Here is a 23,581-nt window from a genome sequence, read left to right as displayed (position 1 = left end):
CAACCGCTAGGTAAAAGATATACAGCCAAACGCAGAGAGATACTGAATTTATAAAATCCAAGTATATCCACATCCACACTTGAACACTGTCAGACATTCACACAGAAAGATACTGAATTCATAAACCCAAGTAGACCCATATCCACACTTGAACATTGTTAGACATTCTTTTTGTTACAAAACATAATCAAGATCCGGACTCTAAGAAATTGGTCAAACTAGCAAAACCAATTCAAGTAGTTTGATTATCATGTGATTTTATATTTGTTTGCCAGAATGCAGCTGAACTGACACGGATTGGATTGTCTTGAACCCGACCCATTTTCAAGATCCAACTTGGTCGCTTCCGGGTCATGAGATGCGATGGCTCGGACAATTGGATACAAACCCAATACCGGGATCCGAGCAACCCAACGTCCGTAGGTCCAGGACAGCGTTTCCCTCCTCTTCCAACGCGGGGAATGCTCGAGCTCACCTCCTCCTCCGCCGACGAAGTGAGGGAAACAATGGAGGGAACGGTCGACATCTCCCACCCATCAGCCGAAAACTTGTTCTGTGCTTTCCTCGCCATGGAATCCACGGATTGGTTGCTTCAGCTTGCAAGGTTTTTACCTACACCATCCATCTCTCTTATCATCGTCGGAGTTATTTTGGGGATTCTAAGGTGTAGCTCTTCCCGTGGGTGTCTATTTAGTTCACTTCATACGTAGAAATTTTGATGTGGTTGTTTCCATTAGTTAGACGTACCATCGGAAAGTCTCGATTCTTTTCTTTTGAGGAGATTCTTGGTGGATGGATGCATGAGCTGAATGTTTCTGCATTAGAGAAATAAAGAACTGGTTGATGTTTTTCAGTTTTCCTTTTGAACTAGACGAACGAGGGCATTGCATTAAGTTTCAACTGTAAATTTGACGGTGCCATATGCTATTTTACATTGTTTTTTGATCAGTTTTCTTGATAGCATGTCTCAGGGATATTCTGTAGCAGATCTTGCAGAAACGTTACGTGTGCCAGTGTTGAGTTCACTAGCAGTAAATAACAATGGTCAAACTAATGAGCGACAGCCATTGGTCACGGTGGTTGATGTTTAATGACTCTCTTCATGCATCGTATTGCAAATTCCAGATTATTCTAAATTGGTGGTTATATATTCGAACGTTTTTTTCTCAAATGTCTGGGTTATGTACTTCTCTGTTTCTATTTTCATATTTATCGTGCATGAGAATAGAGTCTGCCAGTCCTGTTGTTCATGTTATCTGCTTATATTTATTTCCTGCTTGCACGTGTAGGGAATCTGGTGGAGGATCTATTACCGTCGGAGTCCAAAGTTTCATATTGGAGCATTGCATAAAAAACATCGTATGTTCTTCATCGGATTCAGCTTAGCTTTCCATTCTCTTTATCTTCTTACATTGATTGGCATGGATTGTATTTGCTTGACCGAGTCTTTTAGGGAGTCCTATTTCCCAAGACCTACTTGAGGATAATCTAAAAACCAAAATCCTAAACAAATTAAGTACAAATGTCTACCCGGCCGAACAGGACCCTGGCGCAAAACCCAATAGGTAAAGGAGTACAAGCAAAGGATACCCAAAAATTCTAACTAGGCCGTTCCTACTACAAATGAACTATGAGGGGTGTGAGGCCAATACAAGCACGATCGATACAAAGCAATGCTCACAACTCACTCAACAAACCATCACAAACCATAAACTAACGTGCAAACCACACCCATTCTCAATAGGTAGGTCAAGCCCTCTGTGGTCGTGTCTTTGGCACTTGCGCCTCCGAGGTACCACTAGCAAGGACCGAGGCTGGAGCCGGGCTAAAGCAATAAACAAAGCAAACTAACTAGCACTACCACCCGCGGACTACAAGGGGGTGAGAAGGTGATACCAGCCAAGGCTTGCTTGGCTTATCCGCGAAAATAGGGACCACGGGGAGAAACCCTAGCCCCGGGTATTGCAGCAACGGTTCTAGAAGGCCACTTGAGGAGAGCCTCCACGGAAGTGCTGCGGGAAGGACTGCTGCCTGCAGTTGGGCTATCTGCGGGAAGCCTAGGGAGCCGGTCGCTCGGGCTAAGGAGGGCCGAGGACGACCGGGCCTTCGTAGCCGCCTGCTGCCGAAAGATGCTGACGGGCTTGGGTTAGGCCAGCCTCCTGCTGCCTAAGGGGACCCGAGGATGCCGAGGAAGGATGGAGGAGACAGCCGCCTGCTGTCCGAGGAGGCTCGGCCATGTAAGGTAAGTGTACCGCCGGTGAGGAAGAGCGCCGGCCGTGGGGTTCAACTAGACCAACTTGGTGTTGCTGGCTTAGCCAACCGATAGACCTAATTCCTAACTAAGGCTAGGGTGGGCTTGGTCCGAATGGGCTCTATGGGTAGGCTTGGACTTAGTGCGGTGAGGTTAAGGTTGGGGTACGCTAAGGGGTGAAGGACTAGGTGAAGGCGAGGGTCAAATAAGCTAGGGAATGATCTCGGGTAAGTGAGGCCTGGGTAATAGCTAAAGGTTCGGGTATGTCAAGTTGACCAAGAAGTGGATCGGGTTTGACTAGGCTAGGTGGGTTTAGATGATTAGGGTTGAGGTGGAGTGAGGCTAGAGGCCGAGGGTAAGGGGCCCACTGGCTATTTGAGTGGCTGCTAGGGTTAGGAGATGGAGAGGTTAGGCGGCGGCTAATGGCCTTCCTAAAATGGAGGAAGATGCCATGCGGTAAAGACTTTCCTAAACGGTAGGAGATGATCGGGTAGGGAAAGCTTACGGATTTGGTTTCCTAATTTATTGGGACAGGTGTAGGCGCGAGAGGCTGATGGGTTCTAGCTAGGCTGGGCTGGATTCGCCCAGGTGGACTGCGCCTGAGATGAGGACACGTGCCCTTGATGGAAGGCCTTAGTGAATTGGTGGCTAGGGTTACCTATCGCCAAGAAGGAAGTGGGCCGCGCCTTCCTATTTGGTAGGAAATGAGATTTGCGGCTGATCCGTGCGGATTTGGCAAGGAGGCCAGCTAGGTTGGGGCGAGATCTCCTCGTGCTTGGATGAGGGACATGTGGCGGTGTTGGGTGGTGGAGATGTAACGCGGTTTAGGGCAAGAAGATGGGGTCAAAGGAGGTGGCAACAAGTTAGGAAAGGATTGACGTGCGCCTAAGGGCTTTCCACAAATGACGCCAAGTGGAAAACGCGTGGATGCCGCATGGAGGATGCGTGGACTTGGAGGTGATGTGGCGAATGCCCGGTCGTCCTCGGCCCTCCTTAGCCCGAGCGACCGGCTCCCTAGGCTTCCCGCAGATAGCCCAACTGCAGGCAGCAGTCCTTCCCGCAGCACTTCCGTGGAGGCTCTCCTCAAGTGGCCTTCTAGAACCGTTGCTGCAATACCCGGGGCTAGGGTTTCTCCCCATGGTCCCTATTTTCGCAGATAAGCCAAGCAAGCCTTGGCTGGTATCACCTTCTCACCCCCTTGTAGTCCACGGGTGGTAGTGCTAGTTAATTTGCTTTGTTTATTGCTTTAGCCCGGCTCCGGCCTCGGTCCTTGCTAATGGTACCTCGGAGGCGCAAGCGCCAAAGACACGACCACAGAGGGCTTGACCTACCTATTGAGAACGGGTGTGGTTTGCACGTTAGTTTATGGTTTGTGATGGTTTGTTGAGTGAGTTGTGAGCATTGCTTTGTATCGATCGTGCTTGTATTGGCCTCACACCCCTCATAGTTCATTTGTAGTAGGAACGGCCTAGTTAGAATTTTTGGGTATCCCTTGCTTGTACTCCTTTACCTATTGGGTTTTGCGCCAGGGTCCTGTTCGGCCGGGTAGACATTTGTACTTAATTTGTTTAGGATTTTGGTTTTTAGATTATCCTCAAGTAGGTCTTGGGAACTAGGACTCAAGATTGGTTCGGACTTTCTTGTCGCAACCGGTCGGGTCCTAACAATTTCTCTTGCTCTGCACAATGTGCAACAGTGCAAGAATTTAGGTCCGCCAGGGTACACACCCAAATATGAGAGCTCACCAATAATTGTGGAGACTTGAGAGGGCTTCTTTGATCCTTAGTGACTGATTCTTTGCCTCTTTGTAGATTGTCGAGAGATATCCTCTCAGAGAATTGTATGTGAAAAGGTTTCTTAAGAAGATTATAGTTGCTGTTGAATCAAGTTGTCTTGAAGTGTTGGATGGGTTATATGGGCAACTAATGCTTTATATGAGTTCCTTCAAGGTAAGCAATCCTGTTGGTATTCATAAATCTTCTATACGTATGCATATACAGTTTATCCCTATGAAGGGTGAGCTGAGAAGATTCTGTTTGGCATACATTTCACGAAGACCACCTTTCTAGGTGGGCCTTGGGGTGGTTTCGTTGCATCCCTTTGCAGCACTTGGCAAAAACAATGACTTTCAGGCAGATATGGATTTGTGATTTGAGCACAAGATTGAGAAAATGATGTTTCCAAACATGATAAGATTTTTTCTGTTGCAATTTGTGTTTCCATGGTTGTAGCAACATGAATTCCTTCCAGCAAAAGATATATAAACATGTCATAAAAGATTAGTTGTTGAAATGCGTGGATGGTTTATCAGCCTAAGATTATGGCTGCGATATTAATGGATAAATGGTTTAGACTAAATGAAATATGTAGACCCTAAGACTAATGAACTTTTTGACTCATTGTGCAGGAAGATAATTATTTTGAGTCCAAAACAAAGGTTTGCAAGTGTATATCTTTTATTTTCCCTGATGGTAGGACTTCAATTTTCCTTTGCATGTTTCCCCTCTTCCTTTTCTGGCCTGCACCTGTAAGAGAATTGAATTAGGATCCTTGTATGGTACTTCTTGTAGGCTTTCACAAGAGTTCACTTACTATGAGGTCAGGAAAATTGTTAGTACCACTAAAGTGTTCGTTGAACATGCTTGAAGGTGATACTGGGTATGCCAATGCCCTCCTTTTTCTTCCTCCTCTCATTATCACATTTTCTGATAGAAGAATTCGTAAGTTGGTAGCCATCTTGATTCTTTGAGGTTTGTTGCTTAATGTAAGGATTTCATGGCCAGTTCTCATCCATGAGAAGAAAACAAATGCCTTCTTTTAATCGTCTTTTAGTGTGACAATTTTCATGTCAAACTGGTTCCTTGTTTTTTATAGGTGTTGCATCTGGCCATCAAGCTTTTTCTTGTCAGAGTTCATACTTTCCTACCCGGAAGTGTTCTCAAACAAGTGCTGCTTTGAGGTGATCTCATTACCACACAATTATTTTCGTTATCTTTCTGCCTGCACGCGACAGCATGCTAAGGGAGACTTCTTTGGTTGGAGCTATGATAAATATTAATTGATCCCCCATTTGCTAAAAGTCAAGAAAGAGCCTCGACAAAAATCAATTTATTATTGTTTGTTGATGATGTTAATTTTTGCAGTAGGTTGTCTATCCTCGTACATGACACTTGGAGTATGAGTAGCAGGAAGGTCCTTGTGAGAAGAATGAGTGGGAAAGTATAGGTCTCCATGGTTATAGAAAAGATCAGGCATTATCAATTTCTCTCCTTGCAGCAACCTGGAGCAAAGTAGTTTGTCTCGCGGCTGCTTTCTTTGGTTGGGTGCTATGTCATAACTCACAAATATAGTTGCATTTCATAGATGAACGTGAACATCACTTAGTGAGCTTACTATGCTTGTATTAGTGTGTCTGTACTCTGTACTCTGTAGTCATGATTCCATGCTGTTAACAACCAAAATCCCTTTGTTGTGCTTTTGTTTTCCCATCTCTCTTTCTTTTTTCCTATCACCAGCAGATCCTTACAAGATTGCTTTGCCAGTCCGTATAAGTTTCCATGCCTCATAGCGCTTAGTGGTTCCATTTGATGCATCTGCTATATTCTCTGAAGCAAGTTATTTGTCATTTATGCTGCTTATAAAGCTTCAAATGCCTATATTTTTCTTTTGATAATTTATTTTGGGGGATTATCCTGTGATTCAGATGATTATTACGTTGAATCTTGCAGGTCGGTTCAGGAGTTGGACTAGTTGGTATTTGCCTTGTCCATGCAAAAGCCTCCAGAGTATGTGTTTTGAATACATATTGCTTTTCTACTCTGTTGTCCACATCGTTTTTCAATATTGACATTTTGACCCATTAAGCTGTTTATCTACACTGTATGGAACCGAATTTTGTGTTGTTGCTCACACATTAAAATTTGCTTGTGCATAGAGAGTATGGGTTCTTTTATAACAATATATTTTATCTGTCTTGTCTCGTAGTGTGCCTCACAGGATTCACATGATGTAGGTGATATTAAGTGATGGAGATTTGTTGGCTTTATCTAATATGCGACTTAATTTGGAAATGAACCATCCTGATGTTTTAAGTGAGGTAGAAGGACAAATGGAGAAGGTAAGCCGTTGTTTTGATTGTTAGTGTTTTATGCTATTTGAGTTTGTCAAAGTGTCAATCACCTTTTGTTGATATTTACCTTCTTTCTTACTGCTTAATTTAGTGTTTTATGCTATTTGAGTTTGTCAAAGTGTCAATCACCTTTTGTTGATATTTACCTTCTTTCTTACTGCTTAATTCAGTATGTCATGACTGCAATTTTAGGTAATTTATTCTTGTTCTGATGTGCAAGAAATGTCAAGTGCTAATCACTTTTTTGTTGATATTTACCTTCTTTATTGCTATCTAATTTGGTAGATCATAGAATATTACTGCAATTAGGTTGGACAAAAATGTTGCTTAGCTTATAGCTACAGGACCTTGGGCGTGAATCACCTGAAAAAACATATTTTCCACCCTGCTCATTGGGCAAAAAATTATACTAAAGTATTTTTATGTTGTTCTTCGTAAGATATTTCAGAGAGTTATTCTTCATGCTTTGAGTTACTTTCCTTTAGGTGATTGTCATTGTTATCATTATTGATGTCATGGAATGACATGCATCAGATTGGTCCAAGGTGGAAACTAGGGATGTAAACAGTTTGGATTCAGCTTGAGTCCACTGTTTACCAGATTCTGCTTAGTCGGATTTTATTTATGCACACACACTCAGACTGGGATTCAGATTTGTATGTCTTGGACTGGATCCAGATCTCAGAGCGGTATTATGTAAATTGGGTCATATCCTAGTTGGATTGGATTGGATTCAGACTCGGTCACCTAAACCATAGTCCAAGCCCAAGTTTGAGTATACTTTGGATGCATTTCTTTGACCATGTCTTGCTAAATGGATCTGGTTTTGGATTGGAAATAGGATCTTGTTGATCCATTGGCATCTCTAGATTCAACCAATAGAGCCGGATTCTATGCATCTTTTTGCACCACTATTCACCTCCTCAAACTATGTGAGTGATGTTGATGAATGTGGTTGGTGTTTCAGGTAAAATGTCTGTTTCTGCCATGGGAATCTGCATCTGAGAGTGAACTGCAAGGTTTCGATGCTGAAATTATGTGAGAAATCCTTACTTTTTTGCTCTTGAGTTGGATGCTGTTTCTCCTTTTCCTTTTTTCTTATTCTGACTGTAATATTTTCCCAGAGCAGTGTGGGTGCAGATGTAATCTACGACCCATTATGTGTTCCTCATCTTATTCGTGTTCTTGCTATGCTTCTGAAGCCAAAGAGATGCAGCTCCCATCAGCAAGCTCCAAGTTTGTGCGAAGAATTAGATGGCGTTGACATTCTTCAAAATAGTGACCATACTGATCAGTTTCATCAGGAAGAGATAACTTGTTCTGATGGTAATGATCTCTTTAATGAAACCGGAAGCTTCTGCTTCAGTAGACTAAATGCAACTCCCGGTTGCGGTGAAAATAAGAACCAATCAAGCTGCTTTGAATTGAAACCAAGTAATAGAAGCCAGTTAGACGAGACAGTTGATCATGAAATCAGTCGTAATGGTGGCAACATGGATTATGGGAGGAATCACAGCAGCAAGCGAAAGCGCCCAGTTGCATATATTGCAACAGTGATCCGCAACAAGGAGACATTTGAGCATTTCCTCTCGCAGGCTGAATATGCTCGCCTTTCTGTCGTCGACATTACTGAACTGCAGCCACCCCTGCGTTTTCTACCTTACATGCATTCCTATGATAGATCATGTGTCCGTTTGCTAAAACTTTGTTATTCAGGTGAATGAGCTAATAAATCTTAACTCTTTCTCTCACTCTCTTTGTCCACCTGCAAACCGCACAGGTGAACGCATGACAAGTTTGATTTGCAAGAGTTTTTTCTCCTTGGCTAACTTGAATGCCTTCCTCTTGGCTAGGTAGTTGAATTGGAGACCTTGAAGTTAAGAAGGGTTGGATGCCTGATCTGAGTACCTGTTGGCTTAATAGTGTGAGGTCTTGTGAGGTCCGACCAATAGTTGCCTGCCAAAAGTAAAGATGAGGTGCACGTGGCAAGTACCATCGACCATCCACTTGTTCCTTGTCTCAATCCTCCGAAGTTTCTCAAAACCATTGGGAGCTCAAAGTAAATTCGTTATTTTTATTCATTTTTGTAGAAGATCCTTAACAATCTCGGTTCCAAGCAACAATTTCGCATAAAAGAAATTCATGTACCAAGTTCAACAAAAGACCAGATTCCTTGTTAATTAGGGAATATATATATATATATATATGAAATGTTTTGATGTAACGGACACACGCAATTAGATGACCACAAACAAGCGTTACACTTTTTTGAGTGTGAAGCTTTCTTTTGCCGACAACCATAGAACAGTGACCTCAAATTAATTTTTGTTATTCTTGAAGATGGGGAAAATCTGTATAATTTTAATGTCTGTTAATGAAGTAGGAAAAATTATCACAAAAAGGATGTTTTTTTTTTTTATTTAATTCAAGAAACCTTTCCTTGACCTAACAGATCTATCTGGCAGCATTCAAAAAATCTATGACTCATTTAAGAACAATTAACAGATCTATATTTTAAAATTTGATCCTTCAAGTATCATATGTTTATTTTTCTTTGTTCACAAGCAAGCTAGCGGTATATAGGGTCACTCATCTAACGGGGCAGAAAGAGATGCTGATGACTTCCTTTATATTTCAATTTTTTCCTATGGCCCTACCAAAGCTCTGTTGCCGCCTCAATTATTGATATATATGTGGCTGATATTTCATATAATATAAGGTGTCCCAACATTCAGCCGAGACAATATATCATGGATCATCCATGACCAGATGGCATTTATTTTTCATTTGTTTTACTCATTACTCTCAATCGTCACAAATAATAAAATATGTGGTTCTGGCTTGCTTTGGAGTCTGAGTGGAACCATTAATACCCACTTTGTATGAAAATAATATTAAAAACTTCTGATATAACTTTGAATTGAGTATTTATTATAGATAAATTTGAAAGCCATGGTTCTTTTGAGATGTCTATGTTCATGTATCGTACTTCTATGTAAAGAATGAACTTTCACAATAAATATGCCCAGCATTTGGTAGTATAACAAAAGCACTCAAGTCTAGATCTTTTTCACTTAACCATATAGTTTGTATGTAATTTACTTGTTTAGATGAAAATATGTTCAAACTCATGCATGTTTTTGTCATACAACCAAGTGTTATTGTGAATCGTTCATTAACCTTTTTTACCTTCGTTCGCTCTACTTCTCTTGTTGTGGACAGCTTCTGAATATTTTTAACTGTATGCATTGAAATCTTTCATAACTTACCTACAAGTTGTCTCCACCGATCATTTTACTTACGTATAAGTTGCCGTATTCTTTAAAAAAAAAATCATTTTATATAGAAAGATTGAACTAAATTAATTTTAAGATAAAGATCTGTTCTTCTGACTCATTCTGTCCTGTAGAAGCCAATGTCCCTTTTTTTCACTTTTCTTGTTTGGGAGCGAACTTGCTGCGTTCGATATCTAACAGGAGCCCTGTGTTAGATTTTCGTGAGAGCAACAATATTTTTTGTTCTTAGAAAAAAAATGAATTTTTAGTAAATTTGTGGAAAACCACATTTTTATATTTTCATGCCTTTAAAGGTGATTTTTTTAATCATGTGCAAAAAAAAAAACTAAAAACTAAAAACTAAAAAGTGACAAGATTTATTCGAAATTTTTCAAAAATAAAGCCCATGCTTTTCTATGGGTTAGCAGCGATGTGGGAACACGTCGAAATTGATGTTAAATGTATCTGCCGCATTCAAGTCTTACAGGTACACTTACTACCACTGTTCTTAAAAGCTGCTTGAACGCAATACTAAAGGGACGAGTAAGATTAATTTAAAAATATAAATGAAATTTCAAGTTTAATTTTCTTTCACAAGATTCACCATGCTCTAATAACTGCAGAAAAAAATAGTGAACAGAAAAAATGAAAGAAATAAACAAAAGATTGAAAACCCCAGTTTTAAACCCGTCGAACCAATTCCCCTCTCTCTTTCAATGAGTAAAAGCCAGTTTCTTCATTTTCATTGATTTTTCAAGTCTCTTTCATTTCCCTAATAGGAACGGTCTCTTTCATTTCCCTTAACAAGGGGTCTGAATTTTGAAGTCTCTTTCGTTTTCCCCAACAAAGATCATGTGTCATGGGCTGAAAATTACCAGAATGCCGTTGGAGGTTAACTGGAAAGCCCTTTTCTTTAGCGAGGCGTTTCATGGTTTAGAATTTTGATCCAAGAATGAAAATTCTAAAATTATAACTCCTCCTCAAACTGGAATAGCATAAAAAATCTAGGTTTTAGTTTCTTAATTCTCAAAATAAAATACCCGGCTAGTTTAATAGATCAACTTTCTTAAAAAAACGCTCTTTGATTCTAAAATTCCATGATAGTTTTTTTTTATATTAAAACACAAAAATACCTCACACTCAAACATGTCTTCCCATGTTAATGACATAACATGAAAAAATATCCTACCAAAAAATTAGTAAGGCGAAGATGATAGTTGAGGAAATGAAAAATAAAAAGAAAGAATTAAAAAAAAGCGTGACTGTGATAAATAAATTTAAAAATTTCCTTATATATATATATATATATGCATGTAACAAGACATTTTCAAAAAAATGCTTACATTTTAATAAAATTTATTTCTCTTTTAATTTTAAAATATAAGTATAATAATATATCTCCTTCTCATTAAACAGCCACCTCAAACATTTTTTAAGCTTTCACTTTTTTTTTTTAGAGGAATTGGTGCAATGGATTGGGAGCTCTTTATATGCCACAAAAGAAATGACGGAAACAAAAGTCTAAAGATAAAAAAAAAGTGTCACGTAAGATGGTCCTTTTACTTTTTGATTTTATTTAATTTTTTACCTTATCCTTTTATTTTTTTACTTTATCATTTTCTTTTATTGGGGCGTGGTTGATTTTTTAGCCGAGCGTCACTCATGCGGCTAGTGATGATATTTCACGCACGAAAATTAATAAAAAAAAAGGATCACTTCACATAATCGCCGTTCTATATAAAAGTGACTTTGGAAATTCTTCTTTCCCATGAAAGCGCTTCCGTTCCCGAGCATTTGGCTGCCGTTACCTTCAGCTTTATAGGTGATTGTAAGGGGTGATAAGCGGAAGGGCGAGTCTCCGAGACTCACCGTCTTCAGAAGATTCCATCATGGTGGCTCAGGAAGTGGAGGTCATCCATTCGTGGTCGGCTCCAAGATCGTTGAGTACCAGTTTAATGTACTCCTTTGCTCAGGCACGTAACTTGTTTTCTGTTTTGATTTTATTCCCCGCTCGATGGAGATTTATGTTGGTATCTTTTCGTCTGTCCAGATTTGTTTATTTTGTTTGTGTTTTTGCGGTTTGAAATTGGTGGCCGTTTTGCTTCATGTATCATTTTGTCGTTGCCTGCATTATTGTGGTTGCCTTTCAGTTTTGTTGTTGTTGCATGTGCTTTTATATGTCCAATGCGGTTCTTTTGATGTGGGTGATTGCTGTTCCTACGCATGATTTGAGTTTTGCAATGGACTGTGAAGTTTGTCTAGTTCACTGTTCAGGACCTGATTCTGTGCTGGAACGGTGGCGTTTTATTCATGCGAAGTTTTATGCAGCTTGTAGTTTCTTCGGCATAATACGTTGATACTCTTTTTTGAGATATTTGATACTCTTTCTGGTGGAGATTGCAAATTTCAACAAATAAAACTTTTAAGAAGGAAAACATTTCTCTTTGCTGGTTTTAGTGTCTTTATTCTTTCTTATACTTCGAGAATTAGAGATTTTCCTTAGTAAGAGCTTTGATATTATAATGTTTTTGGAATGACTTATTTGCAAAAATGGTTATCTTCGTGTGGAATGCGGGTTTGTATATGTAGAAACAGTTGTTATAGTGAGAGATGTTCTGCCATAGCCTTTGGTTGTTGATTTGTATTTTTCTTTTACGACAAGAGTGTCGATGTGGTTTATTGTGCTTCTTTACTTTCTGTTTTCTGAAAAAGTTGAAAATTTCCTTGTAAACATGAACCTTTCTGGTTGAGGCTGATGGTTGCCGATAATTTCTTTTGGTGTACCAGAGGGATGACATAGAAGTGCTTGACGAACCTCTTTATGCACATTTTCTCAAGGTTACTGGTGCAGAAAGGCCTTATCGGGCAGAAGTACTCTCCAACATGGTAAGTGTCGTGCTTCAGTCTGTGCTCGGTTGTTCATTTCCTTGAGAATGAACTGAGAACCACCATCTGAGATCAATGATGACCAACTTAATGATCACTGTCTGAAGCGACCTTTAGTACTTTGCATGGTTTAATGCGCGTTATAGTTGTCCTGTAGTTCTTCAATCAACATGCATTTAGGTAATGCTGTAGTTTTGTCTGCTTCGTTGATGCAGGACTCTGATGGTGACAAGGTTGTTAAAGAGGTCATATTTGGACCTGGAGAAAAGAAATATCGTTATTGTAAGGTATAACTTCTGGAATGCTTTCGGCAAAATATATCTCCCACGGGGTTAAGTATATGTCTGCTAAAAATACTATTGAACAATGAAAACCTTAGCAAAAAAAAAAGTTTTACGGGAATGTGGAGTTCACAAGTTCTTTATCCATACATCAAGAAGATAGGCAGACACACAAAATAGATGGACATATGGACTTCTTTAATGAGCTTAATGCATAAACATTTTTGTTGTGTCACAGTGTCAGATGTTTTAATATCTTGTGGGTGGTGATGTTCTGTTTCTGTATATTTGTATTATTGTATATAACGGAAGGTGAGTTTTGCTACATGGGTTCAGCAGGAGCTGAGGAACATAAGCTGAAAAGATTCATCTTACTGCTGTGCGTTGAATTTCATATGTGCAGCACATGGCAAAACAACGTCTCCCTGGCCTACCAAGAGATTTAATGGGAAATGGAAAACATTTCATTCTGATAAGGAACCCACTTCATGTTCTGGTGAGTTCTATAATATGCCATGATCCTTTTGTGTTACCACGGTCTGGTTTGCCAGTGACATAGACTATTCTTATCTGAGATGACTACTGTGAATAATCAATGGTTATTCATGTTTGTTTTTTGTTTCCAGCCTTCCTTTGACAAGGTTGTTCCACCCTCTTTCCTTGAATTGGGGTTTGCAGACTTGGTGTCTATATACAGTGAACTGTGTGAACTTGGGAAGCCACCTCCTATCATAGATGCTGCAGATCTGCAAGAAAATCCAGAGGTTCGGTAACTCCCAACAATTTTTCTTCTGTATCAGAAAAATAAGAAGGCGTTTGATTTGCAGCAGGACATGTTTTGCCAACTTTTTCCTATACTGTTCTGTGTTGTGTGGCAGCATTTAATTTTTTAGTCTCTTAGTCTGCTCTTTTAGTGACTTCCTACTTGTACAATCATGAACTGGCACCAGCAACCAAATACTTTTCTTGGAAAACTGTTGAAGTCATTTTCAATTGCTAGATGTTTGTAATGCCTCTTATGTCTTACATTTTAATATAAAACCTTTCTGAACATTGTCTGTTATTTTCCTTTTTTGGATATACAGGCTGCTCTGCGTGTCCTCTGTGAAGATTTAGGCATTCCATTTCAGGCCAGAATGCTGAAGTATTTCTTTGCTCCCTACAAAGTTTCAGTTTATTAATTTATACAGTTGGAACATTTTAGATTTGAGATGGATATGGATAATCTGTAGAATGTTATGCATATTCAGCCTTTCCCCCTTGACAACAGATGGGATTACCTTTAGCAAAGGCCATATGGACTATAGCCAGTTGAACCAATATAGCTCGCTTTGATGGTTGTAACAAGTCCGTCAGGACTTGGTTGCAAATTATGCCCAAAATAGCATGTTAAGTTTATCCATATGACTAGGAGCTTTTGACAAGCAGTGGATACCAAATAGATTCATCTTTATGGAATATAGGCATTATAGGTTGCTAACTAATATGCCTAAGTTACACCAAAATCACAATATAGAGCTTTGCTCCAAGTATGTTGGCAGCTTACTGATGCTCTTATAACTTGTGATGTGACATTTTCTACTTTCAAATTCCATAGAAGTGCATAATGAGTTTCCCCTACACATTTTTTCCTTGCTTCTCAATCCCACATCACAATTTGGGAAAAAGATGATCAATTGTTTCTTATTGCTCTGTAGTTGTGGGCCACATAAGTGCATATAATAAAATAGCAGTACATATGACTGGCTCATTTGATATATCTTTTCCCCTTTCAGTCAACATGGCTTCCAACTGACCAAGATAGGCCACAAAAAATTTTCACTCTTTAAAAACGTTCTTTTGTATCCACGTCTCTCTCTCTCTCTCTCTTTCTCTAGCCTCCAGAACCCCTCATTTTCAACATGGTGCCTGCACATAAATCTTGTATGCTTGCATACATACATATATATATATATACACATTTAATTGTTATCTGGCAGAGCTAAAACATATGTATATGTACATGCACATGTACGTCTAGCATGAATTTTGAGTTTTTGGGAGTCTGAGTTATGCTGTGCATGCCTTTTGCTCTTTACATATAAAATATTCTTAATTTTGGATGGGGAGCTATGTTCATAATCTCCCCATCTGTTATCAGAAGTGAACTGCAAAAGTTCAATGAGTCAGTATCTGAAAGTGTTAACAACATATTGAGAGAACATTTATTTAGATTTTGTAAGGCTTCTTGTGGCTAGTTAGTCCACTTCTTGACCCTAATGCCTCATGCAAGATGGAAAGCAACAAGATATGGACCTACAAGTTCACATACCTCAACTTATCTTTCTCTATCAAGAGATTCCTAAATATGCAAGTCAGCAAGAGGATATTTTGCCACTGGTCCAACATTTATTGAATTTTATTCTTTTGTTTCCCTTTATCCAATTTTGTGTGTCCCATACTTCATTGACACCTAGTGTGTGAATTGGTTAGATATGGAAAGAATCTAGAAAATTTGATCATTTGAATACTTTGACAGCCAAATAGTAAGCTAAAATTTTATATTGTGAGTCTGCATCCTGACATTCATGTCAAAAGTGTTGAAGTCAATTTTTGATGTAGGTGGGAAGCTGGTCCGAAACCAATGGATGGGGTTTGGGCTCCATGGTGGTATAAAAGTGTACACAAATCTACCTGCTTTAATTCAAAACGAGAATATCCTTTGGTATGCCTTTTGTCGTTTAAATCCGACACATTACTAACTTGATGTTGTGTTGTTATTGTTACTATTATAATTATTTTTACTATCATCTTCATATCTTTTCTTTGTTTAGGTGATGTACATGCATGCTGTGAGGCCTTGTATCAGTATATAAATCTTCTGCTAAATTTAAGAGTGGGATGGGGATGGTGGGAGGGGTGGGGCTTGATCTAGTGAAGTTGCTAATGTCCACCGAAGGTCTTGGAAATAACAACATGGGTTTTTATGTTACTTTTTTTCAACAATGAAAACTTTTCTAATTTTAAGGATATTAATGGCACATATTATCTGTTTTCATAGAAATTACTTGGTTTTTTTACTGTTTATCTTTAATAAATAGAGTTCATGGATGATGGGTCAACAACAACTAGTTCAGCTGATGATGTCTTTACTGTCTATAGAATACTGGGACATTTTCAAAATGACACCTGAAGAAGTGGCAATAATAAAATCAGAAACACACCTAAGTTTTGATAGTAAAACATGGTTTTACTATCAAAACTGAGAATTTCTTACTGTTCGTTTTAGAGGTAAGATGGTATTTATTTATTGATTTAATTATTATTTGCTAATAATAATCTTATGGATCTTTTTTGCTAATCATGGGAAAACACAGGTGTACTTTTAGCAATATTTAAAGGCTAGGTGTATTTTTTATTATTACAAAATATTTAGGTTTGTTTTTGAAAATTTCCCTAACAGTTTCACATGTTTCTGTAGTTGGGAAAAACTAATCAGCTAGTCACATAATTTATTGTTTCAAAAGGAAGTTTATGTTAAAAATATTTCTATTCATCATGTTAGAACTCAAATATAGGTTTGTCTGTTCATATCATCACTATGAGCATTTGTACATATAGATTTCACATGCGCAGACTGTTTACTCATAATTAAGTTGTGAATTTTTGTCTTACTTTCCTCGTCCAGCCATTCCCATCTGAGCATTATGATCTGCTGGAAAAAAGCCTACCTTTCTATAATTTATTGAAGTGCCATGTGAGGCGAAGCCCGTTCTCTAAATTATCACCAGAACTGCCTTTTCCTCGTCTTCCTGTCCCGGATAATGAAAAGATCCTTGTCTGGGTTGGTGATGAACTTTTACCTCGTGGTAGTGCGAAGGTTTGCCTCATAATTCTATGACTCTGAATGCATATATGCATGAGCAAAATAGTGTCATTCATATGATAACCTTTTTATCTTTCATTTCTTCAAAGGTCTCTGTGTTCGATTCTGTTGTCCAAGGTGGTGATGCAGTATGGGAAGGACTCCGGATTTATAATGGGAAAATCTTTAAGCTAGAGGAACATTTAGACCGGTCAGTAATGAGCATGTATTCATGCTACAGCTTGAAATTAATTATTAGATTCTAAACATATTTCCAGTCAACAACTTTAAGCATGCTAGTGACTTGATGGATGGATTCAGACTGGCACTCTCTTAATAAACAAATTTCATGCTCCATAGAAAATTGCTGGACATCTGGTGGTCAGCAAGTTATGTTATCAGCTTGTTGGATCTTGATTAGCCTTCATATGAAGGAACTATGGCAAAAAAAAATGATCTTCTGACTGGAGGCAGCTGCGGGTTGACCATAGTTTTGGATCTAGCACAACTACTGGTTGGAACCACATACTATGTTATTTCTTTCTCAGAACTTGTTAATGGAACTTTGAAATGGTTTTCTGGCTTCTGCGCCATATTCAGGTGGCATTATTGGATCAAGAAACCATATGCTCTATTATTTCTTTCTCAGAATTTTTTAATGGCACTTTGAAATAGTTTTCTGGCTTGTGCACGATATTCAGGTGGCATTCCATTAAAAGTGCCTAGAACAAAAATTTGTTTCAGGCCATCCCCCAAGATCCCGCTGATGATATACCAGGAGAAGTATGGTCAAGATGTCGCCATTGATAATCCTATTAGAGATGTGGAAATGTTGTCCCTGTACTTTCTTCTGTAGTTCAATGCAGTCTGACATTCTTTTTCATGGAATTGTTCAGGTTATTTGATTCTGCCAAGGCGTTGGCTTTTGCAAATATTCCTGAAAGGGAACAGGTTAATTCCCAAATTTGAATTGAGTACCCTTATACTAAGTCGTGTATTCTAGTCATGGCTTCTAAAACTAAACTAATGTGTGCCTGCAGGTTAAAAAAGCTATTTTCACTACTCTTATTTCAAATGGAATGCTAGATAAGGCACATGTTCGACTTACGTTAACACGAGGGAAGAAGGTTGTATTTCTAGTACACTTTGCATTAACCCATTCTTTTCTACTAATGTTTCATCTAGATGGAGCATATGCTTAGCTATGTTCAATTTGAGCATGTTAATATTCCAGTGTATTTCCTATCAAACATTTAAGACAGGGGGATTGACACAATCTTTTACCATTTGGATGTCTTTAATGTGTAGGTCACATCTGGCATGAGTCCAGCTTTTAATTTATATGGTTGCACTCTGATTGGTAACATATCAAAAGTAACTTTCAATTGTTTTTAATTTTTCCCTCTGCAACTTGTTCCCATTAAGCTTTTTCATGATCTCTGATTTTTCTTCCTCGTCTATGTGAATATTGCATTTCTTTTCCTTTTTGTGCTTTTATCTTTTCTTAGTTTCCATTTAGATAGAGGTGAAATATTCTGTGGTTTGTGCTATTTAAACTATTTGGTTGTTGATTACAGTTCTTGCTGAGTGGAAACCTCCAGTATATGATAATTCGAGTGGGATATCCTTGGTAACGGCAACGACACGTCGCAATTCTCCAAATGTGAGTTCAAGAGAAACTCTCATTCCCACCATATGGGGCTAAATAGGAATGAAGTTTCATCTTGTTACTGTATATTGATGGATCTAATTAACTGCAACTTTGACTAACTGTTTTTTTCCCCAGTTCTGGTTAGCGCAATTTTTTTTCTGGATTTTGTGTCCTATCATCTGTCATAAACTTGCTGCTTATTATGGGTTTCTGATCATAAGGGTGCAAAGAAACCAGCACGCTCAAGAGTTTAATACTTTTAATGAACATGAAAAAAGCTCAATGTGCATGACATTTGGATGGTACAAGAGTTCTCAGGAGCCAAACACTCACAAGAAGTGACCATGAATCCATATATATATATATATATATACTGTTATAAACAAAGAAAAAAAAATCTTCCTTTTCCTTTTTTTGGAAAAAAAGCTCCAAAATAAAATTTTCACGTTTTTTGGCCTTTTTCATGTTTTTCTCATTATTTTTACATTATTTTTGCTTTAATGTTTAAAAGTTAAATTAAATTAGTTCTATCATTTCCAAAACATAATTTTTATCATTTTAACAAGCTACTTTTTATGTTTTCTTGTCACTATCTTTTATTTTACTTTTCCTAATTTTTAGGATTTTTTTTTTCTGAAAACATTGCTGAACTTTCCCAAGATTTTCAACTTTGCCGAAAAAAATACTTGAGAAAACCTTGCCATTTAAGAACTATGGGACATATTGTCTTTACATGGACAAGGGAGGTTCATTGGACTGGCATGTTGGCTTGTTCAATGGCTAGTGACATGAATATTTTGACAATCATTGCATGCGATCAAAATGTGCTGGTTCAACTTGAATTACAAGTGCTATTAGTATTGTGCCTCGAGCTTGTAAGTTTTCCAAGTGTCAATTATATGTTTCTTAAGTTTGGCATGTTTTATGCAGAATCTGGACTCCAAGATTCATCACAACAATCTTCTCAACAATATTCTTGCGAAGGTTTTGCCTGTTTTCTCTGTAATATCAATTTTGTGTCAAGCCACAGTTAAAATACAATTTTATGTGGTGTAGAATGTTATCTATTCTCTTGGTAATATTTTACCTTTTTTAGCTGTACAGATAGAAGGTAATCATGCTAAAGCAGCGGACGCTATCATGCTTGACCAAGATGGCTTTGTGTCTGAAACAAATGCTACAAATATTGTAAGTGTATCTTACAGTCTGATCTGACATCCTTCCGGTTATGTGCCTTTTCCTTTCTCATTGGAAAGGAAATGACTAAACTGTTTCTCAGTTTTTAGTGAAGAAAGGCAGTGTGTCCACACCTCATGCTGATTACTGTCTTCCTGGCATAACCCGACAAACTGTGAGTTACTGTCTATAAGCTCTGGTTGAGATTTAAGTTACCTTTCTTGGAAGAATGAGTTGCGTAAATATATGGTCCTTTTAAATATCTGGTTGAATAGCTATTAAGTTGTGAGGACAAAGACGTACAACTCATTGTCTGCTTAGCTCTAGATGCTAGTTTCGAGTACAATGAGCTGCTGTTTTAGTTTGGAATCGCTTGTAGATTCATCCAAGTTTAAGATACTACGCCAGAAATCTAAATATTAGAGGACCATGGATGTAACCACAAACCTAATCAATTGTTGGATGAAAATATATCTTTCTAATCTTTTGTTGACAGACAACTCATGTTCTGGTGATATTTTAAGTTAATTGATGGACCTGCTGCTAAAATTCACACTTGCTATATGAAGATGTACTGGACGCAAGCTGGTTGACTGTTTCCATTCTATAAGAAGGGCCAAAGTACATGGCTGCCATTGTGGAGAATAGTATCAAAGAGGTGGGGCCAGGAATTGGCAGGTGCAACTTTCCAAATGCATAAGCTACCTCGAAGTGCCAGTTTCCAGGAAAAGCCTTAATAGTTTATTAGTTTATTGAGATAAGCGAACTGAAGGGACTCTGCCTCTGACAACGTATATGAGAATTTTGTCTTGTAAGTCTGAAGCAAAAGCACCCCCGGACTGGTTCTGGGTTTAACATGCAATAGAAAAGAAAGATTTTTACACTTGTTTTATAGACTTCACATGATTCTCTCTTTCCAGATAAAATGGGACAACCAAAACCCTAAATTTCTCTTTTGTAATGATAAACCCAAAATGTCAAGTTGGCTCATCTAATCTCTGTCCAATACTGCAAATAAAATTGAAACATTATTTTATTGAGGGCTGGCATAGTACCTGTCAGAAGACAAAGGTCTATTCATTTATTTGAATAGATTCACATTAATATATAAAAGCTCTGCTGCATGACCAATAGGGCTGGTATTTGACATTGCCAGAAATTGCTTGAATGATCTTAAATGATTGATTTAACATCCCTTACTAACTCAGAGAGACAAAGAAGAGAGAGAGAGAGAGAGAGAGAGAGAGCTGCATTATTTAATCAAACATGTTAAAGTTTTCCTTTTCTTTGGTGATCATAATCTAAAAAAAATTCAAAATTTCTTCATTTTATTTACAGGTAATAGACCTGGTTATCGAAGAGAATTTAGACTTGAAGGAACGGCGCGTCAGTCTGTCGGAGTTCCACACTGCAGATGAGGTGTATATTTTGTAGTCTTCAGTTCTGACAGTATGCATGGAATTAGCTGTTGGTACGAATATAAGTTGCTAAGTTCAAAGGATGCTTCTTGTCTATTGAGTTTAGATTCTCATACACATGATTCCATTGGAAGTGTAAACTTCAAACTGTCCATTTAGCTGTTTTACCACATAGATACACTCTTGTTCTTTTCCCAGTGTAGCCTGTATTATTTGTTATACAGCTGTGTATTGAGTTGAGTGAAGAGGCATTGTGGCTCTGCTTTGTTTACATGTAAATATCTTTATGTCACTCCTTAAACTATGTGGAATTTTTTGCTTTACATTGTTAGAGCTCTCACATAGTTGGGCTTCAATGGTGGATAATTAGACACTATTATACACTCATGGCTCAGGTTAGTGTTTCATTGCAGAGTGATGAATTATCCCAGTTTGCCTGCCCGGAAGGGGGAAAAAAAGCATTAAATGGTTAGACTTTAAAAGTCTGACTTGAGAATTTGTACAGATTTGCTGGTTGGGGGAAGTCAGAACTTCAGCAATTCTTTACTATGGCTGCAGAAATTCATCATGAGTTTTGTACCAATAGACACAATACCTTGTTTAAGTTATTGCAAATTGGTAATGGTGTTGGCATGCATGGGTTTTTCTTCTTTTCCCATATAAAGTTGGCATGAGTTTCACAAGTCCATTGAAAGTTGTATTTCTCACTAAACTGTCCTGGTGAGAGTAGAAGCTGTATAAGTTGAGCATCTTGATCATTTTTTATGGTCAGAATTATGTTTTCATGTGTTTATGACTTCGACTCAAAAATATTTCTCAACAGTAATTAGTCTCTATTTCTACTGTATGACTCTATTTTGACAATTCTATCCCTTGATCAGGTGTGGACCACTGGCACGATGGGAGAACTCACCCCAGTAAGATTTTTAAAGATTTTTTTTTTTTTTACAAGCAGACACGCATCCAAATGTGCTTCCATGTCCCAGAAGTACATAATTTGCTGAACAAGTTAGATAACCAAATAATGATGGCCCTCAAATGTTGAAAAAGGAAACCATTCTGCATTTCAGCCAACGACTGCATGGGGGCCATTAGGTTAGCTGCTGTCTGATGGAGAGGTTCATCTTGATGAGTGTGTGTACTGTGTAGTGTGTTCCCATTAAATTTTGATTTATTTTGTTTAACTATAGAACATCTTGTAATTCCCCAATCTGTTTTTAGTGGAAGATCTATTTTTTCTGATATCCAACTGGAAAGGAGACGAAAAAAAAACATAACATGATAGAGAGAGTCTTCTCACATGTATTGTCTTTGTGCTGAAAATCCATTTCAGTTACCAAATTCTTAGATGCTTTCCACAGCATCATTGCATGTCGAGATTCTTTCAGTTGATCAATGTAAGCAACTGTTCAGTTCTTTGTCAATTTCTGGGAAATGAAAGTGATCCGTTTTTCACCAGGTTGTCAGCATTGATGGGCGAACCATTGGTCATGGGGAAGTCGGTCCTGTGACTAGAAGATTGCAATCTGCCTACAGATCACTGTCAGCAGAATCAGGGGTAACCATACCAGCATAGCTCGAGGAAGGGCCTCAGACATCGCCCGTGGCTTAAAACTATCAACTATAATTCACTGCCTGGATATTTGGTATAAGTGGGATTATTACTTACGTCAGCAATCTACTTTGTTTCTTTCAAACGAAGTAAAAGGACTGCCTTTTTTGGGTTTCTGGATGACATCAGAAGATTGGCGTGTGTATCCCCCGAATTGTTAGCCAAAGGATATTACTGCTGCATACATCAATAGATTAGCTCCTCAAGTGAACTTTGTTCTCAACAAGAAAATGTTTTCTTCTGGTTATTTCTTGTGCATTATATATATATATATATATATATATATATATATATATATATACGTATATATATTTGTGTGTGTGTATTTTTGGGTGTACCATCCTTACGGGAACAATACTGTGGAAAAAACTAAGGGTGCAAAGTGGTAGAAACTTGATCCGTAGTCTTCCTCTGTTTACCTCCCGTACCAGCTGAAGCTGTATGACAGCGAGGAATTCCCAGCCTCAAACCTATATCACAAGATCAAGTTCACCTGAAAATTGCAAGTTCTGTTTGGCCTTCAGCTGAGGGCAACGCCCAGGAACACAGATCACAAAGTTGCAAAAATTCTCCAATAAATACATGAGAGAGTGATTTTGCGAAAGACTGTTCCAGGTCAAGCCGTAAATATTGTCTCAAGCCTGTTAGAAGTGTGCATGCATTTCCATCAAAGTTTCGTGAAACATAAGGTTGACAATTTTTGCCTGTTTGGATGAAACCAAAGACATTGTATGTATGTCCATCTCATGAACATTATGGAGATATTCTGCCATTGTTAAGGCAGTCGAATTGATTCTGGTGCGAGCTCCTGACAATTCATTCATTTGTTCATATACCTGAGTTGTTTTAGGTTCTGTAAGCATTTCTTCGTTAATCACTTCCGGTTCTACAATTTTCTTGTAAAAATCATTTCTTTTAGGAGACTGTTCTCTACTCTGCATAGATCTGATCTTCCCACTTTGTAGCAGATCGACATCAAACCCCATCAAGACGCTGAACTTTATACACTAGCAAGTTTAATGCTGTAAGCTCCGTTCCTTTGTTACATGAAACAAGGA

At 38.2% G+C, this 23,581-nt stretch overlaps 1 protein-coding gene across 1 annotated transcript; it reads left to right on the top strand.

Annotated features, from left to right (window-relative positions):
* Positions 1-404: 404 nt before the first annotated feature.
* Positions 405-22,770, top strand: LOC116264409 (branched-chain-amino-acid aminotransferase-like protein 1). Its single transcript, XM_031644606.2, has 29 exons — positions 405-604; positions 1,290-1,359; positions 4,063-4,200; positions 4,659-4,722; positions 4,822-4,909; positions 5,126-5,210; positions 5,980-6,036; positions 6,264-6,368; positions 7,348-7,418; positions 7,510-8,087; positions 11,519-11,628; positions 12,443-12,541; positions 12,757-12,828; positions 13,226-13,318; positions 13,449-13,586; positions 13,908-13,966; positions 15,424-15,526; positions 16,490-16,681; positions 16,777-16,877; positions 17,563-17,617; positions 17,707-17,793; positions 17,975-18,026; positions 18,244-18,329; positions 19,248-19,301; positions 19,422-19,505; positions 19,597-19,668; positions 20,832-20,912; positions 21,793-21,828; positions 22,371-22,770. The coding sequence occupies exons 1-29, from the start codon at positions 462-464 to the stop codon at positions 22,485-22,487; spliced, it is 3,090 nt and encodes a 1,029-aa protein (XP_031500466.1). The 5' UTR covers positions 405-461; the 3' UTR covers positions 22,488-22,770.
* Positions 22,771-23,581: the final 811 nt, after the last annotated feature.

This window comes from Nymphaea colorata, chromosome 11, assembly GCF_008831285.2.
Source record: "Nymphaea colorata isolate Beijing-Zhang1983 chromosome 11, ASM883128v2, whole genome shotgun sequence".
In the NCBI taxonomy this organism is placed as follows: Eukaryota; Viridiplantae; Streptophyta; class Magnoliopsida; order Nymphaeales; family Nymphaeaceae; genus Nymphaea; species Nymphaea colorata.
The sequence above is the reverse complement of the archived record's forward strand: the minus strand, read 5'-3'. Positions and strand labels throughout refer to the sequence as shown.